Source organism: Drosophila albomicans, chromosome 2R (genome assembly GCF_009650485.2).
Source record: "Drosophila albomicans strain 15112-1751.03 chromosome 2R, ASM965048v2, whole genome shotgun sequence".
NCBI classification, from domain to species: Eukaryota; Metazoa; Arthropoda; class Insecta; order Diptera; family Drosophilidae; genus Drosophila; species Drosophila albomicans.
In genome coordinates this window covers 25,962,454-25,980,228 of record NC_047631.2, presented here as the reverse complement: position 1 = coordinate 25,980,228, position 17,775 = coordinate 25,962,454, and the positions used below count along the sequence as shown (strand labels likewise).

Sequence of the window (17,775 nt, the reverse complement as noted above, 5' to 3'; positions counted from 1 at the left end):
TACTTGGCGCGACTTTCAAATTAATAAAATCAACAAACAGTTTTAATATAATTAAAGAAATAAAATATATGTAAAAAGAGAATTAGACAATGAATAATTAATTATTATATTTATATAATAGTCATTGTTGAGTGAATAGGTAAGTAAAACAAGCATTTTTGATATTTAGTAATAAGTTTTCAATTAAGTATAGCATACTTTTGGGGATGCCACTAATAGTAATTTTAGCTAATGAAAATATGTTATAATTGCATACTTTTAGGTGGAACCAAAGATGTACGAACCAAAACAAAAATGATCAATATCTCGACCATATCCTGACGGATCCTTAAAGGATATAGTTATCTGAGCTAACAAACAACGGTTCTTTAGGTTGCCGTTCAAATTTGTACGGGTTAAATAGAAATCTAACACTTGAAAAATTTCAGTTAGATGGTCAACGAAACTTGTTGAAAATCATAAAATCCAGGATATCTCGAAAACTAAAAGGATGATTCTAATGTCCTTTGGCGAGTTGATAGGACTTGTTAATACAAGCTGATTGACATATGATTTGTCAGGATCAGAAAGGATATGGCCGAGTTATAGCCTATTTTCTGAATAGTAAAAAGTCCTTGTAACTCGGCTCCTGAAAGGACTTTCGTCCTTTTGATTTCACAATCAGCTTTCATATATGAGATCAATCAATGGTGCAAAGGACATCCCGATAGTCCTTCAAATGGCCGAGATATCAACGATTTTGACAGATTGGCAACATTTGCCATGCCTCCCCCTTGTAAAAATGTTAAACAAATTTTCATACGAAAAATCTTTGAAATTCTTTGATTCTGTTGCATACTTTTAGGGGCAACTAATCAGGTAATTTCAGAAAACGAAAATTATTAATATCTCGATCAAATCCTGACGTATCCTTAAGGGATATAGCTCTCGGGGATCATATAAATTAGCTCTATCTATAGGTAATCAAGTATATTGGCGTCATATAAGAATCCAACACTTGTAATATTTCGAGGTGGGTCATTGCAATTTGTAGTCCTTTGTAAATTGTTGAGGATATTGTCGAATTACAGCTTTAAAAGTGTATTTCTTACATGAAATTTAATACAAAATATATAATTGTTTTTATTATTCTAACAAATGTTAAGGATGTTAAAGAGAACTATTTTTTAATAAGCCTTATGAAAATATTGTTCAACGATTTGCTATCTTTTCTCCTAAGTCTTTTTATTTTTTCAATCGCATCATGCACAGCTTTGATTCTTTCTTGTGCCTCACTCGCCGCTTCCTCTGCCTGCTCGGCAATGACCTCTGTGCGTTCTAGATCCTCTTTGGCTTTTATAAAGCAATCCTTCAGATAACATGACCGCTCTTCTGCATGTGATAGTACTTCTTGCTTTTCCTGCACATCTTTTTTAATAATATCAGAAACTTCTTTAAAATTGGCAAGATTCGCTTCGGCCTCATCTTGTAAACACTGCATTTCCTCTATTGTCTCTTTGATTTGGGTGTTCATAAGAGCAATTGTTTCCATACTCTCTCGACTGTTTTTTAAAGCAATTTGAACGCCCTCAATTGTTTCAACCGTTTCATTTTGACTGACTTCTAATTGCTCAAGTAGAAACTTTCTTCCCCTTAAGGCCACCTCGGCAGCTTTAGCCGCCTGCTCGGCTTTATTCGCCATTTGTTTCATGACACGTTGTTCGGCTTCTTCGCTGGCGCAGGGCTGTGCTTCCTTGGCAGCTTTAGCCTCATCCGCAGCCTTCGAGGCCATTTTCGTGGAGTTTAGGTCAATTCTACAAAATGAAGGCTTACTGTTTGGATCGAGGCCAGATCTTTGTCTCTTGTGGTGATAGTGGAATCTGCGAGCACACACAGGATTGACATTGGCCATCAGGAGGATGCTTACAATTAATATCAATGCCAAGGACTCGTAACGCATTGGGAATTTGTCATTTTACGTAAATCTCCAAGCTCTGTTGTGAGCAAAATTAAATCAAATATTTTGTTCAGCTGGCAATGAACGAAAAATATTAACTGAAAGCATACGAAATGATTCTGCAAAAACAATGTGTAAGAAAGCTTGTACTCTTAATGTTGTTAGTTGTGCCAATGATTTCGCTTACTATTGGTTATAAGTTGGAGAAGGTAAGTTGGAAATACTTACTTCATTGAGAAGCTTTAGTAATTTGACCAACTCACAGGACACACAGCCAATGGACGCATCCAATTTGGTATTTGATGACTGTGGCAATTCAATGGAGGAGAGCAAAGGTGCTAAAGAGACTTGTAATATTAAAGTAGTTAGCTCAAAGCACAAGGCCTCAAGCATTGCCATTAAAGCTGCCCAAGAGGCAAAAGCCGCATCGGATGCACAGTTGCCAGCTGCGGAAAATGCAGCGCATCAAGTTATTATTCAGCTGGCGGATAAAGCGTTGGCTGCAGCTAAAGCAGCAGAGGCTGCGCTGGCAGGCAAACAGCAAATCGTTGAACAATTGGAGTCAGAGGTGCGTGAGGGTGAGCTGGTTGTGCAGGAGGAGGCTGCATCCTTGCAGAGTTCCCAAGGCAACTGCAATGCTGCCGCACAGGCTTCCAAGCAGGCGGGCGTGCAAGTTAAGACCTTGGCAGAAGCTGTGAGGAATGCCCAGGCAAATGTGCACAACTCGGATCAGGCAGCGAATGGTGCACAGCAAGAGTTGGTTGAGAAGCAACAGCTTGTGGAGGCAGCCAAGAAGCGAGTGGAGTTGTTGCTGCGGCAACTGGATGTGGCACGAACCGATTACAAGAGTACAAAGAAGGCAGCGGAGCACGCTGCCTGTGCCGCTCAAGAAGCCAAGCAGCGTGCAACACGAGAGCGTCGCATGACTGAAATTCGCGCTAAGCTGCAACGTCGTCATATGCTACACTAAGCTGTTTTAAAAGTTATATTTTATTACCACTAAGAAATTACATTTTAAGATATATTTGATTTTATAAGTCACTTATTATTTGGCCAGGGATAATGTGCTAGTGCTGGTCATGCTCACACACTCACTTGTGCCGCCCTCAATGTCCAAAGAGTCCACCGAACGCGAAAGATTCTCTGTGGAATTTGGCAGCAGTTCCTGGTTGAGGGCATGCATGTTGTAGCACAATACCAGTTTGGTCTTGAGTCCCTCAAAGATGCTGACCACACTCGGTTTGAGGTTGAAGAATATAATCTTCTGCTGGCGCCGCCGGAAGTCATCCACCATGGAGGAGATGACTTTGGCGGCGGTGAAATCAGCAGCATAAATATATGTGCAATCGATGACCACAGGAAGCGTTGTCTTGCTGCCAGACTTGAGCACCATGTTCCTCACAAACTCCACCGAGGGAAATATTAAGCATCGATCGGGTGTAATCTTTACGAACTTAATGCCCTGCTCCGTTTCCAGCTGCTCAAGAGTAACTTTGGGTCTTGCTGAATGATAAAGTATGTAGAGTTGATTAGCGCCGATGGCGACAGTGATGCCAATTTCCAAAGGAAGCACCAGGCAGGTGATGAAAGCAAACACGCCAGGCACAAGATCGGAGCCTAAATAAAGAAATTAATAATTTATGTAAGGATAAAGTTGGTGAAGCAATCGAAACTCACGTTTGCTGCGCCACATGGGCATAACACATTGATATTGCATTTGGAAAACAACAGCGGAAATGATGATGGAAGCCAACACAGCTTTCGGTATAAAGTAAAAGTATTCGGTGAGGTAGCTGATTGACATCACCACAATCATGCCAATATATAAATTGGACATATTAGTGCGACATCCGCTGGCATTATTAACAGCAGAGCGAGCCAAGCCGCCATTACTGCGATATCCACTGACCATGGAATTAGCAATGTTGGCTACGCCTGTGGCAAACAACTCCTGGCTAATGTCGATCTGACGATCTTTGGCGAAAGCCTTGCAGACGGAAACGTTTTCCAGTAGAGCAATAATAGGCACAATAATCAAGCCGTAGCCCAAAGTGTGCACCATCTCGAAGAAGCTTTCGCCAGGCACTGCCGGAATTCCGGCAGTCGCATTGCCCGGCTGCGCCTCGATGGAGAATTTCGGCAACGAAATCGTCGGTAGTCCCGGTGGAATGTAGCCGGTGAGCACAAATGGATTGCTGCCATTACCCTCCAGATACATGGCTATCAAAGTGGCACCAATCACAACCGATGCATTCCGTGTGACGCCCAGAAACTTGATCACCTCGTTGATCACACGCTGCAGCTGGCTGCGTTCCGATTTCTCCTTGGGTCCAATGCGAAACCTGCTCAGACTGCGTATGATCAGCAACAGCGCTAGGCAGCCGAAACCCAAACAACTGTCCCAAATGCGTATGTTCTTGATGTCGCTGATCATGTTAATCCAGCTCTCCAGGAACGATGCACCATCGCCATTCACACCGAGTATGTATTTCATCTGCGAGGTGAGCACAATCAGGGAGACGGCGCTGGTGAACCCTGCACTCACAGGACCCGACACAAACTCCACCAAACTGCCCAATTTAAAGATTGCCATTAGTATCTCAATTACACCGGTGAGGAAAGTGAGCAAAACCGAACGTGCCCAGGAACCGCGAGCAAACTGAAATGTCATCAAGGAGGCGACAGCTGTGCTGCCTATCGTATTATCCTTGCAAGTGCCCAGCAGCACGTACACAAAACAGCCCAAAAAGGAGCCATAGAGACCCGACTCTGCCGGCAGTCCTACGACACCGGAGTAGGCTAAACCTTGAGGAATCACTGTGAGACCCACGGTGAAGCCAGCAATAATATCGCCAAAGGCATCCGCCTTGTTGTACTTGGGCAGCCAGCCAATGATGGGCAATCGCTTCTTCAGTGTCTTCATGCGAAATGTATTCCTCAGGTAGTTGGCACAACACGAAGGAGCTGGCTCATTTTCCTGCTTGGCTGCCTCGAGTTGCTCGAGACTCTTATACTTGGAGGTGCGATGATCGGTGAGCAGTATAAAGTCCGTTGAGGAGCTGCGAAATTGCGCCTCTAGATTCTGATTCACTTCCGCTTGCTTGCGGAAAGTTACCTCGTTCTCGAGTGTGGACATTGTGGCACACTTCTTCACTTGTCCGCTAACTGCGACTGTTAACTTGGCCCGTTGGCGACTAACTGATAAAGCCGGATGCTGTGCGACTGGTGTTGAATGTCGAGCACTTATCGCGGCGTCAATGTGGAAACGGGATATCGGTTGTTTGTTTCGGCCACACTTCTGGGCTATACGCATAATCAGATCAGTTCAGATAAATCATCGTCATCTTTGTTTGACTCGAATCAACTGGCACAGCTGTCACCAAAAATGCCACAAATTTTCCATTAATCAATTGCACACAAATTGCGCGCACAAATATTGGTTTTAACAACTATTTTCTATTGTCGCCGCTGGAATTTGATTTCCTGATTAGAAATAGTCGTGTGGATTATTTTTAAATTTTTTTTGGTTTATTTAATTTTAATGTTTTTTACATGATGATTTTTAAAAATTGTATTTTAAAAGCATTGCATTATATCAGATCATATAAAGTAAGATATATCATTACAATATACAAATTGTATCCGTTTCTTTGTTTGTTTTGTTTATGTTTTATGCGTATTTTAACATAGTTGTAATATTATGTTTAGGCAATTTTATAATTCAATAGCAGTGAATTGTTTCAGAGACCATGGCTATATATGTATATATATTTGTATGTATATATAATATATAAAGTAGTATTATGTATTATGTATGTGTATGCATGTGTAAATATAAGCTCAAGCACTTGCAGAGTGTGCAGCAGCATTAATTAAAACTAAAATAAAATTTTGATTTTACCCGAATCTAATAAAAAACAACAATTAAAAATCTGCAGCGTAAATCTGAACAACAATTGACAAATTTGCTTAAGGAAAGAATATTTTGTTTAAGGGTTCGACACAATAAAAGCTGCTTGAGTTTTTACTTTTTCGGTTTTCAATTTCTTTTTGTTTTTTTGGTTATTGTTGTAATGCCAATTGTTTGTGTATCGTATTGAGATAACATGAATTTAATTTGTAAGTGTTTATCTGTGTGTGTGTTGGTGTGTGTGTGACAACAAACATTTGCATAACTCGAATAACAAACAAATGATTAGGCATATGATAACCAAACACAGAGCCCATAAATTGTGGCCCAAAAAAAAAAAATAAAAGAATTTTCTTTTTGTAAAAATAAATTAAAGTAAAATGATCGAACGCAACAAACATTGAACAAAAGATGAGCAACCAGCTGAGTGCGAGGGCGTCTCAACAACAACAACAACGACGATGACGACGTACATATGTATGTATAAGCTACATAATAATCATATAAGCATGTATAGGATGTATACATAGATGAGTATATGGTAATAGTCAGCCCAGATGCTCCAGAACGTCTCGGTGCCTATTGCCAAACGCCAATGGTATAATTCCTGCTCAGATGTCCCATACGACGCTGGCGACCAACTGTAAAAAGAATTCATAAAATGCATTTTAGTACAGATTCATAAATATAATCATAAATGTTAAGAGACGCAACACCAACAGCGGATCAAAAAAAGAATGGTTAAATACTTATGCGTATATATATTATATATATTTATAAAACGAGTCATGACGCACGATAAACACTTGCAGCTGATTTCAAGTGTCAACATTAAAGTTGATATTAAAAATAAAGTAAAACGAAAGAAAAAAAAAAACAAGAAGAGTTGATTGATATGAGAGGAGAGACCTGTTAAGTTGTGCTATAAATATTTGCTAAGCTACTTATAAGCTACATTCAATTTGACGCCTTATAGATACTTTATGTAGCTAACAGATATCAGATACTTTACGTACTGCATGTTAACATCATTCTTCGGTGTTAGTTTGCGGCTGGTTGGCTAGTTGGTTGGTTGTTTTTTTTGGTGGGTGTAGTCTGGGTCTGGGTTCAATGTTGTTGTTGTTCTTGTTTTCGGTGTTGTTGTTGCAATTGTTGTTGTTTTACAAGAGGAGGGGGGAAATCACATAGCTGGTTTTGTTGTAGAATCTTGTTGCAGTTGTTGTTTCTTCAATTGGTGTTGTTCTTGATGTTGTTGTTGTTGGTGGTGGTGTTGCTGGTTTGTTGGTAATTAGTAGAAAGTTGGACAATAGAAACAAACACACACACAGAGACACACAAATTCTTGATGTTGTTCTTATTGTTGTTGTTGTTGCTCTTGTTGTTGCTTGATTGTGTCTTTTTATTTACGCTGATTCAGGCGTTTCACACGTACTGTAAGACATAGAGAAAGAAGAGAAACAAAGAGAGAAACATTGGGATTTGGGGGAAGAGAAGAGAAACAAATACAAATATGTGATTAGTCAAGTTGTTGCACAAAGGGATCGATTAATATTATTTTCGGGTTATACAAAATACAAAGTTTACAACAATATGTCAAATATTCAATCAATCAATCAATCAATCAATCAAGTAGGTAAAAACATTCAACTTTGTGGCAAAGACACTTCTATAGTTTCTTTTTTTGTTTTTAGTAGTCAGCAAAAAAGTCTGCTCTCAAGTCAGGAAAGTTTCGAGCATAAAGAGTCTTAAGTTTTAGTAGTTTTCATATTTTTTTTCGCATTAGTTTCGGGCAGAGTTGGGAAAATTTTCGGGGGAGGAAGTTTAGTTTGCAATTAGTTGGGAATTTTGTTAAAGTTTTTGGCGGCGGTTGGCAAAGCTGTGGCACGAACAACAAATCGAGCTGAGAAATAGTTTTTTGGTACCAACTGTTCAATATATGGTTTTTGACGCTGAAAAGTAGGCTACACTTTCATGTAGTTTGGTTGTTGTTGCTTGGCACTGCTTTTTCTGTTGCTGTTGTTATTGTTTTTATTGATTTTTTGTTTTTGTTTTGAATTATAAAAAAGCATAAACATATTGTTGATATTGCTATTTGTTTATATTGATTTTACATTTAATTTCTTTATTTGTTTATTGCAGTTATTTGTTGATTTCTTGTTGTTTATTTTTCGATTTTTAGTTTCACTTAAAAATGTACATCGCAGTTTAATTCCTATACGAAGAGAAGTTCATTAGAGCTCTGTTCATATTCGATAGCAACGTGTGAGTAGAATAACAAAAAGCAGATGGAAGAGGGTTAAGGTTGTGCGATTTGTGTAGATTGCATGCCACAAAGAACTTAATAATAATAATAATACTCAAAAAATCACATGCAAAACAATGATAAATTTGTTCAAAACTAAAAGATAAGGATGCAAATGCATGACTGATCTGATGAGAATACATTTAGGTTGCAGTTGTTTTCTTCATTTTTTTTTTGGGTAGTACAAAAAAGATCAGTACGCTAACAGTCTTTGGAGTTAAAAGGATTTTAATTCGCATTCGCATTGTCTCTATACTGCAAAAGCGCGTCGCTATTATATATACGAGTATATCGGGGCTATATATGCTATATTGGCCAATTCGAAAATGCTTGTTGGGTTAGGCGAATCTTCGGCGACGCTTGCAAACATGATTAGAATATATTTATATTGTATATATTTATAACTGAATTATATATCGTAGCGTATTGTTCATAGATACCTGTGTGTTAATTAATTAGACAAAATTATACACATTACGCCTAAAGAGTTTGCTTTTTATTTTGTTTTGTTTGCTGTGAGACTTTTGTCGTAAATCAGTTTCAAAATATATGTATGTGACTTCTCTTCTCTATATAGTATTTTCTTTCATTGCCTTCCTCTTTCATATCGTAGATATATTTACATATATATGGTTCGTTCTGCGCATTATAAATATGTAGTATATGTGTATATGTATGTGTATATAGTTTATATTATTTACTTCTTGGTCTCTCTAACATATATATATATATTTTTTTTTTGTCGCGAGCATTTGCAGCTGCTGTTTCTTATTGTGTTTTTTTGCTTTTTGTTCGATTTTATATATATTTTTTTTACACTTTTCAACTTTAATTATCTTTTGATTGTTTTCTTCTTTTTTAAAATTACAAAACTCTTTAAAAATGTTTGTTTAGTTTTTAGTTGCTTTGATTGTTTCTTTGATTTAGTTTTAAATTCTCTTTTGTTTTTTATCTGCGATTTCGCTCCTATTGAATTCTTGTTGATTTTCTTTGCAGGTTATTGAAAAATCTGAACTGCAGGCGTAACTCAAGATCTTTTCTTACTGTAAACGAGAAACAGAGAGAGATTGGGAGAGAGAAAGAAAGAATACACATAAAACAAATGAAAATAGACGAAACACGAAAAATAAAAATTATAATGTAAAGCGCATTTTTTAATCTGAATCTGAATCGGAGTCGGAATACTGACTTTGTTTTTTTTTTTTTTTTTTTTTTTTTGGGTGGGTCACAAAAAGTATAGACTTAAGGGAGAACAAAAAAAGTACAGATACAAAAACTGAATGCGTAGAACAGCTTCGTTGAAGAGAAGATTTTAGGAGCTGTTCGACGGCTTTTTTTGGGGGGAGAAGGTCGGTTAGTAGCACAGCTGATGCTGATGGCGGTGTTGTGGTTGCATGGTGTCCCAGTTATATACAAAATGAATCAATATGATGACGACAACATCTAAAGACGAGCTAGTATCGATGAATGTTGAGAATTATAAGTAATAGTTCTTTGTATAAAATATTGTGTGGAGTACGAGTTGCGTTGCGTTGAGTTGAGTTTTTATATACACGTTACACGTTCTTGGTCTGCAAGACGTTTGATTTGTTGGTTGTGGGGGGACGAGGCTTTACTTTACACCATGGTCAAAACACAAAAAAACACAATTTGTTGGTGGTTCAAAAGTAAGAGCGTAATAACAACAACGTTACAACGGAGCAGGTAAGGCGAGGTGGCTGGCGGCGGGGGTTTTTTTTTTTGAGTTTGACTGTCTGTACATTTTTGTGGTTGGTGTCTGGGCGGACTCCGCTCCCTGTGCTGTGTGCTGATGGTGTGGTGGTGGTTGCTGTGGCTGTGGCTGTGATGGCTTCACTCACGTGTGCGCTTGATAGACGCCCTCGTCGTCGTAGTTGGGCGTTACGGCACGACTGCCCGGCACCACCATGTTATCGGGATCGATCTCTGGATCGTAGGCATCGCCGCCACCGCGTATGACCATGTTGTCGGGATCGACCTCCACATCATAGTCCGCCGGTGGCTGTGGCGATGGGGATGGCGATGGTGACGGCGAGGGCGTGGCCGAGCCATAACCAGATCGGCCCAGCTCACGTTCAATCTCCTCGTTGCTGGGCAATATCAATTTCGGCAAATTCGGTTTCAATTTTTGCACGCGAACAACTGCAGATCGTTGTGTTGTTGTTGTTGTTGTCGATTGTTTTGATTGGTTGGTTGGTTGTTTTGGTGGGTTGTTTAATTTACAGTCGAGTTGGGACAAAACAGTTTTGTTCAATTTTTTTTTTGTTGTGGATTTTAAATATAACAAATAATTGGTTAATAATGCAAATCAATCGAATCATTTTGTCTATGGTAATTACAAGTCAATTTGAACTATAAACAAGGAGCGACTAGACAGATAGATACAGAGGAATTTCGTTGTTTTTTTCTTTGCTTTGGAGGGGGACAAAGGAACTGTACACACATCATAATTATGGTGATAGAGAGATAAAGAGAGGGAAGCCGATGTGAAGAATGATTCGGCGCACTCGTAAAAACATCTGACTTAAAATGTAAGACTGACTTAGCAATTTGTTTAACTAAATTAAGTAAAAGTGATTAAATTATATATATAGATATATTAAGTTAAGACGCTGCTGACAATGAAGTTGATGAGGTGAGTAAGCTCAACTTAGATACGAGTCGAGGTGAATTACATAACGAGTAACGCAACGTAACGAGAGGTGATAACGAGAACGATAACGAGAAAGTGAACGATAACGATAACGAGAGTGAGCGTATGCTGATGTTAAAAAGGCTAAACGAAACGAGATGCCAAAGAACGACGTCTGGATTGTTGGAGTCACGAACGATACGATAGTTTTTACCTTGTTACCACATGAAAATGAAACAGGGGAATAAAGAACTAACGCAACAACATTTTCGGTTACCAAACGCGAAACGAAACGCTTTAGATCTCCTTCTCATTGCCAGCGCGCAAGAGGCCCAATGCAGCCGACGATGTGGAGGCAATCACTTCGATGCCATCGGCAGCTGCTGCTGCTGCTCCAGATGAAGCGGATGCGGATGCCACCTGTTGGTTGCGCGCAATGCGCCCTGATGACAAAACATGAGCAGAATCTGTTGCATTAGTCCAAGTGCGAGCCTTGACAAACTGCTCGAAAGCAGCCAGACTCTTCACCCTGGTGGGTGAGATGTGGTTGGCTTCAGATGTGCGAGATGTGCATGTAGATGCAGATGCAGTATATGTTGATGTAGATGGGGATGACGATGGCAATGGCGATGTGGCGGCGCGGGAAGCTAACGTACCTTGTTGCAATTCACCTAAACGCGAATAAGGTATACAACACACGAGTAATATGAGAAGACCTATTTTGTTTAGCTATTTGTAAAACTTGTGGAAAGTTATTTAGAGGGAATCGCGAGCCTAGCGAGCGGAGCGGCAAAACGGAGTCGAACCAACGTTGAGAATCTGCAAATGTTGCGGGAAGGAGATGCATTGTTGCCAATGGCAACGGCCAACTTACTTCTGTCGATGTTGCGCTGCAGATGGGCGGCGACACGGTGACGGGCATCGTTGAACTCCAGATGCAAGCCAAGTCGCAGCAACGATGAGTTCTTCTCCACCAAATTGGTGATCTCCATTTCAATCTTGTTGCCGAGCACCGCAGATCGCTAAGGAAAGAAATACAAAATGTAATCAGTTGTTTTTTTAGTCTTTTAAATAGTAAGTAAACTCACCTGATTGGAGGCCCTGAACTCCTCGATGGTGTGACACTTGAGCAGGGCTTGCACCAGCCTGACAATTACGGGCGGACTGATAAAGTTCGTTTCAACATTTAATACTCTCAGGGTTTTGCTTTTCTCGATCGCTTCGGCGAGCAGGAGAGCTGTCTTATCGGTCAGGCCGACGTTTGTCAGCGATAGAACTTCCAAATGTTCATTCTGAGGCAGTGCGGCAAACAATTGTTCGAGCTTCTCATCCGAAATATTCTACAATAAAGATACATCATTAATACCCTTCAAAAAGTAGTAAAGTATTTCCTGCTCACCTTAATGTTATTCAAGTTTAGGTCAATCAGTTTGTTGTCGTCGTCCTTGACACGCTTAATCGACTCCTCAACGTCTGTGCTGTTGGGCGGATCACTGGGGAACAGCTTTTGCTGTGTGGACTTTGTAATGCCATCCCAGCCCAAGCCAACCGGCTGTCCCTTGTTGAGTAGCGAGGCATGGTATTGATCCTGGTTCATCATCGAGTGGAAGCCGAGAATGGCAGCCAAATCAATGATCTCCTCCTGCGTGGCATCGTTCAGCGCATGCTCATACTCCTCGCCCATATCGATGGCGATCTGTTCCTCTGCCTCAATTTCACGCGCATCTCGTGGCGGTGGCACCCACTTCTTGCCACGCACCTTGCCCTGCACGTAGGGTTCGAACTCCGGTTGATCGGGCGTCTCGATGGCCTGCTTGTTGATGTGCTCGATGAGCTGTTTGCGATTCAGCGGCCCGGTGGCTTCCTTGGTGCACTCATAGCCACAGCGCTGATCTGGCGGCAGGAAGTTGTCCTGAAAGTGTAACAAATAATGAGCAACAGAGTTTATTTGATAGCTATGTCTCATACTTACATCGGGATCAACCTCTTTGGCCAGTATGGTTATCTCCTCGGGCGAGAGTTGCGCCAACAGGCTCTCCACATCCACATCATCGTACTCGCTCAAGTCCTTGCCATACAGCTTGGCCGGCGTGGTGAGCGTGGTTGTCTTTGTTGTGGACGAAGTCTGCAAAGCACAAACAAGAAATTCAATTTGATTAGTTTGCGAATTTAATTAATGTTTCTCTTTGGGGTGTGTCTCGCACATTTTTATGCAACTTGAGGCTGGCTGGCGGCTGTGGAGCACGCCGTTTAACCTTTGGCACTGGGCGCAGCTTGATCTGTTGAAACTCGGCCACAGGCACAATGCTCTCCATGGCAAAAATACTTCTTGTTATTGTGCCACCAGAGAATAGTGAGAATCAATAAAGCAAAATAACAAATAAACAATCACAAAAATAACTAAATGCAAATCCAATTATGCGCGTTATGGACAATCGACAACGAGCAGCAAATAATAAAGCGAATGAACGCGGCTTTGAATGCGACCGGGGCTGTTGTTCAGCACAGACTGGCACACACAAGACACAAGACACCGAATTGAGGTGCAGACCACGCGAGACTGGGCAACACACAACTAGCAACAACAACAACTAAAAATCGCGACAGCTCGTGCAACATTTGCTTGACGCGCCGCAGCGGTTTGAGCCAAAGCAACTGCTGCTGCAATCGCTACAACTGCCACTCAGTTGTGTTGTGTTGAGGCGCAGTTGGCAGTCAGTGAGCCAGTGAGTCAGTGGTGAGTCTCTCTCTTTAGCTCTCGAGTCGAGTTGGCGTAATCGACAATCGGTGGCAATGTAAATTAGGCGCATACATTAAAAGCTCTGCACTAGCGGGGGCAACCAAGTGTGGCACGAACGTTGTCTGCACTTAAATGACTTCCACTCCAGAGCGATGAGCATGAAATCGAAGCCCAACACAGCACACAGCACAGAGACAAGGGCAAAGGGCCATAAATAAACAAAAGTAAAGCAAGCCAAGCCAAACCAAGCAGGCAGCCAAGTTGAGCGATTGATTTGCTGTTGCTGCTGCTGCTGCTCACTCGACTCAAGTCAGCTGTGGGAAAAGATAGCGACTGAGATTTATAGCTGGCAATTGGAAATTAAAATAAAAATGCCAAGACACGCTTAAATAAATAAAGTCAAGTCAGAAACAGATAAATTTGTTGTTGTTTGTGGCTTAAAGAGCTGAGGGCAGGAAATCGCCGACACGCAAAACGTGAAAGAAAAACAAACTAAGTAAGAGACGATGTTATGTATAATTTACATAAAAATAATTGTGCGGACCTGGGGAAGCCTCATAGTTCTATTAAAGCGTGACCCAAGCAAACAACAAACCAACTGAACCGAGCCCAACTGAACCCGAAGTGAACTCAAACCCCAACAACAGTCAGGTTGTAAAGAGGAGAGGAGTGGGGGCAGTTAGGCATAAGCCAAATCAAAAGACGATCAAAAACTGGTTTTCGAGGGCAGGCAGCTAAAGAGCAAATGACGAGTGCGCCAGGAAGCGAGACTAACAACATAAACCACTTTTCGTACTTCTTCTCACTACTACTTTACTGCAACTTCACAGTGCGCCATTTAAGTGAAACCGGTTTCACTATGCCACAAGAAGCAAAGAACAACAACAACAACAACGACTCCAACTCCAACTACTTGCTGTTGAGCTAGCAAAACTTCACGTAAATGGCCATGTTCAAATGTGTATCCAAGTTTGGCTATAAGTTGTGTGTGCAGCAGATGCTGCCGTCAAGATACAAAAGATACAAATACTACTACTCGCAGTATTCTCGCTGACAGTACAGCTAAATGCTCTCGATTGACCCACTTTATAGTAAGCGGCAGGCAGCAGGGCAATAAAGCTGTTGAATACTCAGTTATTATGTCAGCCTTGTTCAGATATCTAACGGCAGCTTATATGTTTGCTTTGCTATGCGTTACGAGTGTGTTGACATTTCAATTGAGGGCAGAAGGCTTCATTAATTGAGCGAGAGAGAGAACACAAACAAAAGTTGTAGTTGGGCAGCACTTCAATGACGCAGCAAAGTCACAATTCAACTGAATGGGATTTCAATTTTAAAGACGCCTCCCAGCTTAAAAACTAAGCCAGGTAGCACATTGACACTCACAACCCCCCGCGCACAGCGCACAGCTGTAAAATCACAAAAATAAAATACGAAAAAAATTATAATTGCAAAAATAATTGAGTTCATGGCACTCGAGAGATTCACGCACTCGCTTGGCAGATAAAAAACCAGCAGCGATAAATAAGTGGGAAATGCTGGAGAAAATCAAATGTCTAACGAATATTTAATGCGCTTCAAAGAGGGAATACATTCAAATGAAGTTAAGCTGCAGCTGGCAGATACATTTGTATCTTTAGTACTAGATAGAGTATCGAGAACGTGTTTTAACCAAGCCAAGCAGAGTCACCCACCATGCAAATGCACCGTAAACAACATAAACAAGGTGGCGCAACGAAATGTATCTGTCAGATACTCCACACTGCTGCAGAGTTGTCAACGGATCCATTTAGCGAAGCCAAAGCCTTGTGCCGAGTGTGAAGCCAACGTCAAGTGGGATTTGGCTCATTAATTGCAACGGGCCTTGAAACGGGAGCACAACATTGAGACATTCGAATACGCAAACGAATACAAATACGAATACGAATACTATGAATGCTGCTGCTTGTCTAACCAGGTGCCGTGTGCGACCCACAAAAGTGTGTACGAAAAAATCAAAACATGTCTTTTGCTATTTTCGGTGATTTGCACATTTGTTGCTGCTGGATGACAGATGAATGTGTTGACCAGCAACGAATGGCAACCGGTGACCAGTGAGTGGAAAAGTGGGCCAAGGTGCTTAGTTGATTTAATTAAGCGATACAAAAAACAAAAAAAAATAACAGTTTGAAACCACGGTAAAGATCACGTTTTTCCAAGCGAAAAAACACTGTGAAAATTCATGAAACGCACAACATTAGGAGCTGTTGCTCCCACAAGCTCAGGTGAAAAGCGACTAGCGACTAATGACTAATCACTGGAAATGTGTGCAAACACAACCGAATATGGACAAGTAGGAAGTGCGCGTTGTCGATGAAGATGAGGTTGATGTTGAGGTTGAGGATGCGCAGCGGATAGCAGATGCTGTACCAGGAAATTGTAGCACTTGTGAAAATCATGACAGGAAATTCCAAAAATCTTAATTATCTCTCAGTTTTATGACCACATCCAGACAAATCTGCAATTAGCATGAAGCAGGAAATTTGCTGGAGACCAAAAAGGTGTGCGTGTGTGTGGAAATGGATTACGGTTGAGTTTGATGTGGAATGCAAACTAAATACTGACACTGAGGGAAACCTCTTTACCCTTGCAATTGTAGTACAGCTTATGGCCATATGTATGTGTGCAGTAAACTGGGATTTCTTGTGGGCGAGACAGCTGAACCTAAACTCAATTCAAAAGGCATTGAAAAGCATTTTAGTGGCTTCCATGCACACTGGGTTCCTTCTGGAACTTTAGCCGGCATTGCACCGCAAAACTAGCAGTGATTCAGTGAACAGCAATATGCTTTTATAGCATTGCAATATTTTATGCAATTTGCATAGCCTGGCAATAGCACTAAGCAATAAACCCAGAAGGCACGCTCCAATGCAACTGACAGCATCTCATGACAAAAAAGAAGAAAATAAAACTAGAAGAGAAAAACGAGTAGAGAACTTGGCCCTGGGAAGCATTGGGTTGGGTTGTTAGCCAGCAGTCAGCTGGAAAGTTGAGGCCACATTGGTCATTCTCAAGTAAGCTGAGAACCCAGATAGCAGATAGCAAACAGCAGTTGCCGTTTCAATGCACTTCACTCTCGAGTTGCATCTGATGATGGTTTGTCGCCTGATTGAGCACGCACAAAAAACTTAAATGCAACGACTGAATAAGTAATATATACTCGTATACTATATCTTAAGGCCATTTGGCATTAGCATTGACAGTGCAAGTTTGCAAATTAACAACAATGAAAGGCAGCTAGTTGGCTACTAAAGTCATTACTGGCACTTGCCACAAGTCAACACAGAGAGAGACAGAGACAGAGACTGGGGCAAACTTTCATCAGTTGTGCGGTTCGATTTGTCACAAAACATTTGCACAGATGTTGGCAACAAAAAATATAAAAACAGACATGGACAAGAAAGAGTGAAATTTACTATGCTATATCCAGACGCAAGCACACAGACTGTGCTAAGAGTGAATTGCTCTTGTTGTGGTTTCAGTTTTTTTTCTATCTTTCTTTTTTTTTTTGCTCGATTTCAGTCAAAATGAGAAACGTGCAACGCATTTCTTGTTCAGATCATCAATAAAATGTCAAATAAGCAGCACAACAAACACAGCATCCAAACTAAGTAATGCCTTACTTCACTTTCCTTCCCCCTCCTCCTCCTCTCACTCTCTTTGGGGTTGTTGGCCTGCCACTGGAGGCGGAAAGGAAGGCGTGCTCAGCCCGCCCGTCATGAAGTGCGCAAAATTTATGTAGTTTGCATTTGCCTTTGAATTTTAAGTGCGCAACTTTTGTCACGTCGCCGCATTTTTGGGCATGCACAAAACAACAAAAAAAAACAAGTACAAGTGCTTAAGGCGGGTATGACAGACTTATAAATATACTCTCGATTTAGATTAGGAAAGGGAATATGGGTAATTCTCTGGCGTAAGTGTCGAGTGCAACAAACTGCAGTCGAGTGTGATCGATACTGAAATATGCGCATCACATTGAGAATAGAAGCAAAAAGTGCGGTATTTACATTAAAATATACCAAATGAATATACCACTATTTTATATTAATAAAGTAATGTATTTAAAATATACCACTGAGTTGTAAATATACTAGATTGTCAGTCAAAGCAAGTAAGACCCCATTACAGTAGGAGTTTTCCCCATACAATAGTATTTTGTCAATAACTTCTAAGATTTGTATTTGATCGGAATTCAGGA

General features: G+C 40.8%; 3 protein-coding genes across 17 annotated transcripts in view; 1 reads left to right on the top strand and 2 right to left on the bottom strand.

Moving 5' to 3' along the window:
• The first annotated feature begins 2,004 nt into the window (after positions 1-2,004).
• On the top strand, positions 2,005-2,958 carry LOC117576656 (uncharacterized protein CG45076). The gene is made up of 2 exons (XM_034261609.2): positions 2,005-2,145; positions 2,202-2,958. Exons 1-2 carry the CDS (start codon positions 2,050-2,052, stop codon positions 2,904-2,906), a joined length of 801 nt encoding a protein of 266 aa, XP_034117500.1. The 5' UTR covers positions 2,005-2,049; the 3' UTR covers positions 2,907-2,958.
• On the bottom strand, positions 2,957-5,395 carry LOC117576654 (sodium-independent sulfate anion transporter). Its single transcript, XM_034261594.2, has 2 exons — positions 3,614-5,395; positions 2,957-3,553 (listed from the first exon to the last, which is right to left on the bottom strand). Exons 1-2 carry the CDS (start codon positions 5,247-5,249, stop codon positions 2,982-2,984), a joined length of 2,208 nt encoding a protein of 735 aa, XP_034117485.1. The 5' UTR covers positions 5,250-5,395; the 3' UTR covers positions 2,957-2,981.
• Positions 5,396-5,919: 524 nt separating this feature from the next.
• LOC117576655 (tropomodulin) overlaps positions 5,920-17,775 on the bottom strand; it is a 50,342-nt gene continuing 38,486 nt past the window's right edge. For 4 of the 15 annotated variants that reach the window (XM_052006647.1, XM_052006654.1, XM_052006652.1 and 1 more), the window contains exons 2-9: positions 12,771-12,923; positions 12,198-12,710; positions 11,887-12,138; positions 11,673-11,820; positions 11,013-11,469; positions 7,773-8,058; positions 6,863-7,277; positions 5,920-6,487 (exon numbers count right to left, since the gene is read on the bottom strand). In XM_052006647.1, the coding sequence (XP_051862607.1) occupies positions 11,096-11,469; positions 11,673-11,820; positions 11,887-12,138; positions 12,198-12,710; positions 12,771-12,923 (1,440 nt within the window). In that variant the 3' untranslated portion in view covers positions 5,920-6,487; positions 6,863-7,277; positions 7,773-8,058; positions 11,013-11,095. Of the gene's footprint in view, positions 6,488-6,862; positions 7,278-7,768; positions 8,059-8,588; positions 9,192-10,007; positions 10,309-11,012; positions 11,470-11,672; positions 11,821-11,886; positions 12,139-12,197; positions 12,711-12,770; positions 12,924-13,002; positions 13,129-17,775 lie in introns of those variants that run through there. The other 11 variants (XM_052006656.1, XM_052006658.1, XM_052006657.1 and 8 more) reach the window with 9 other exon arrangements.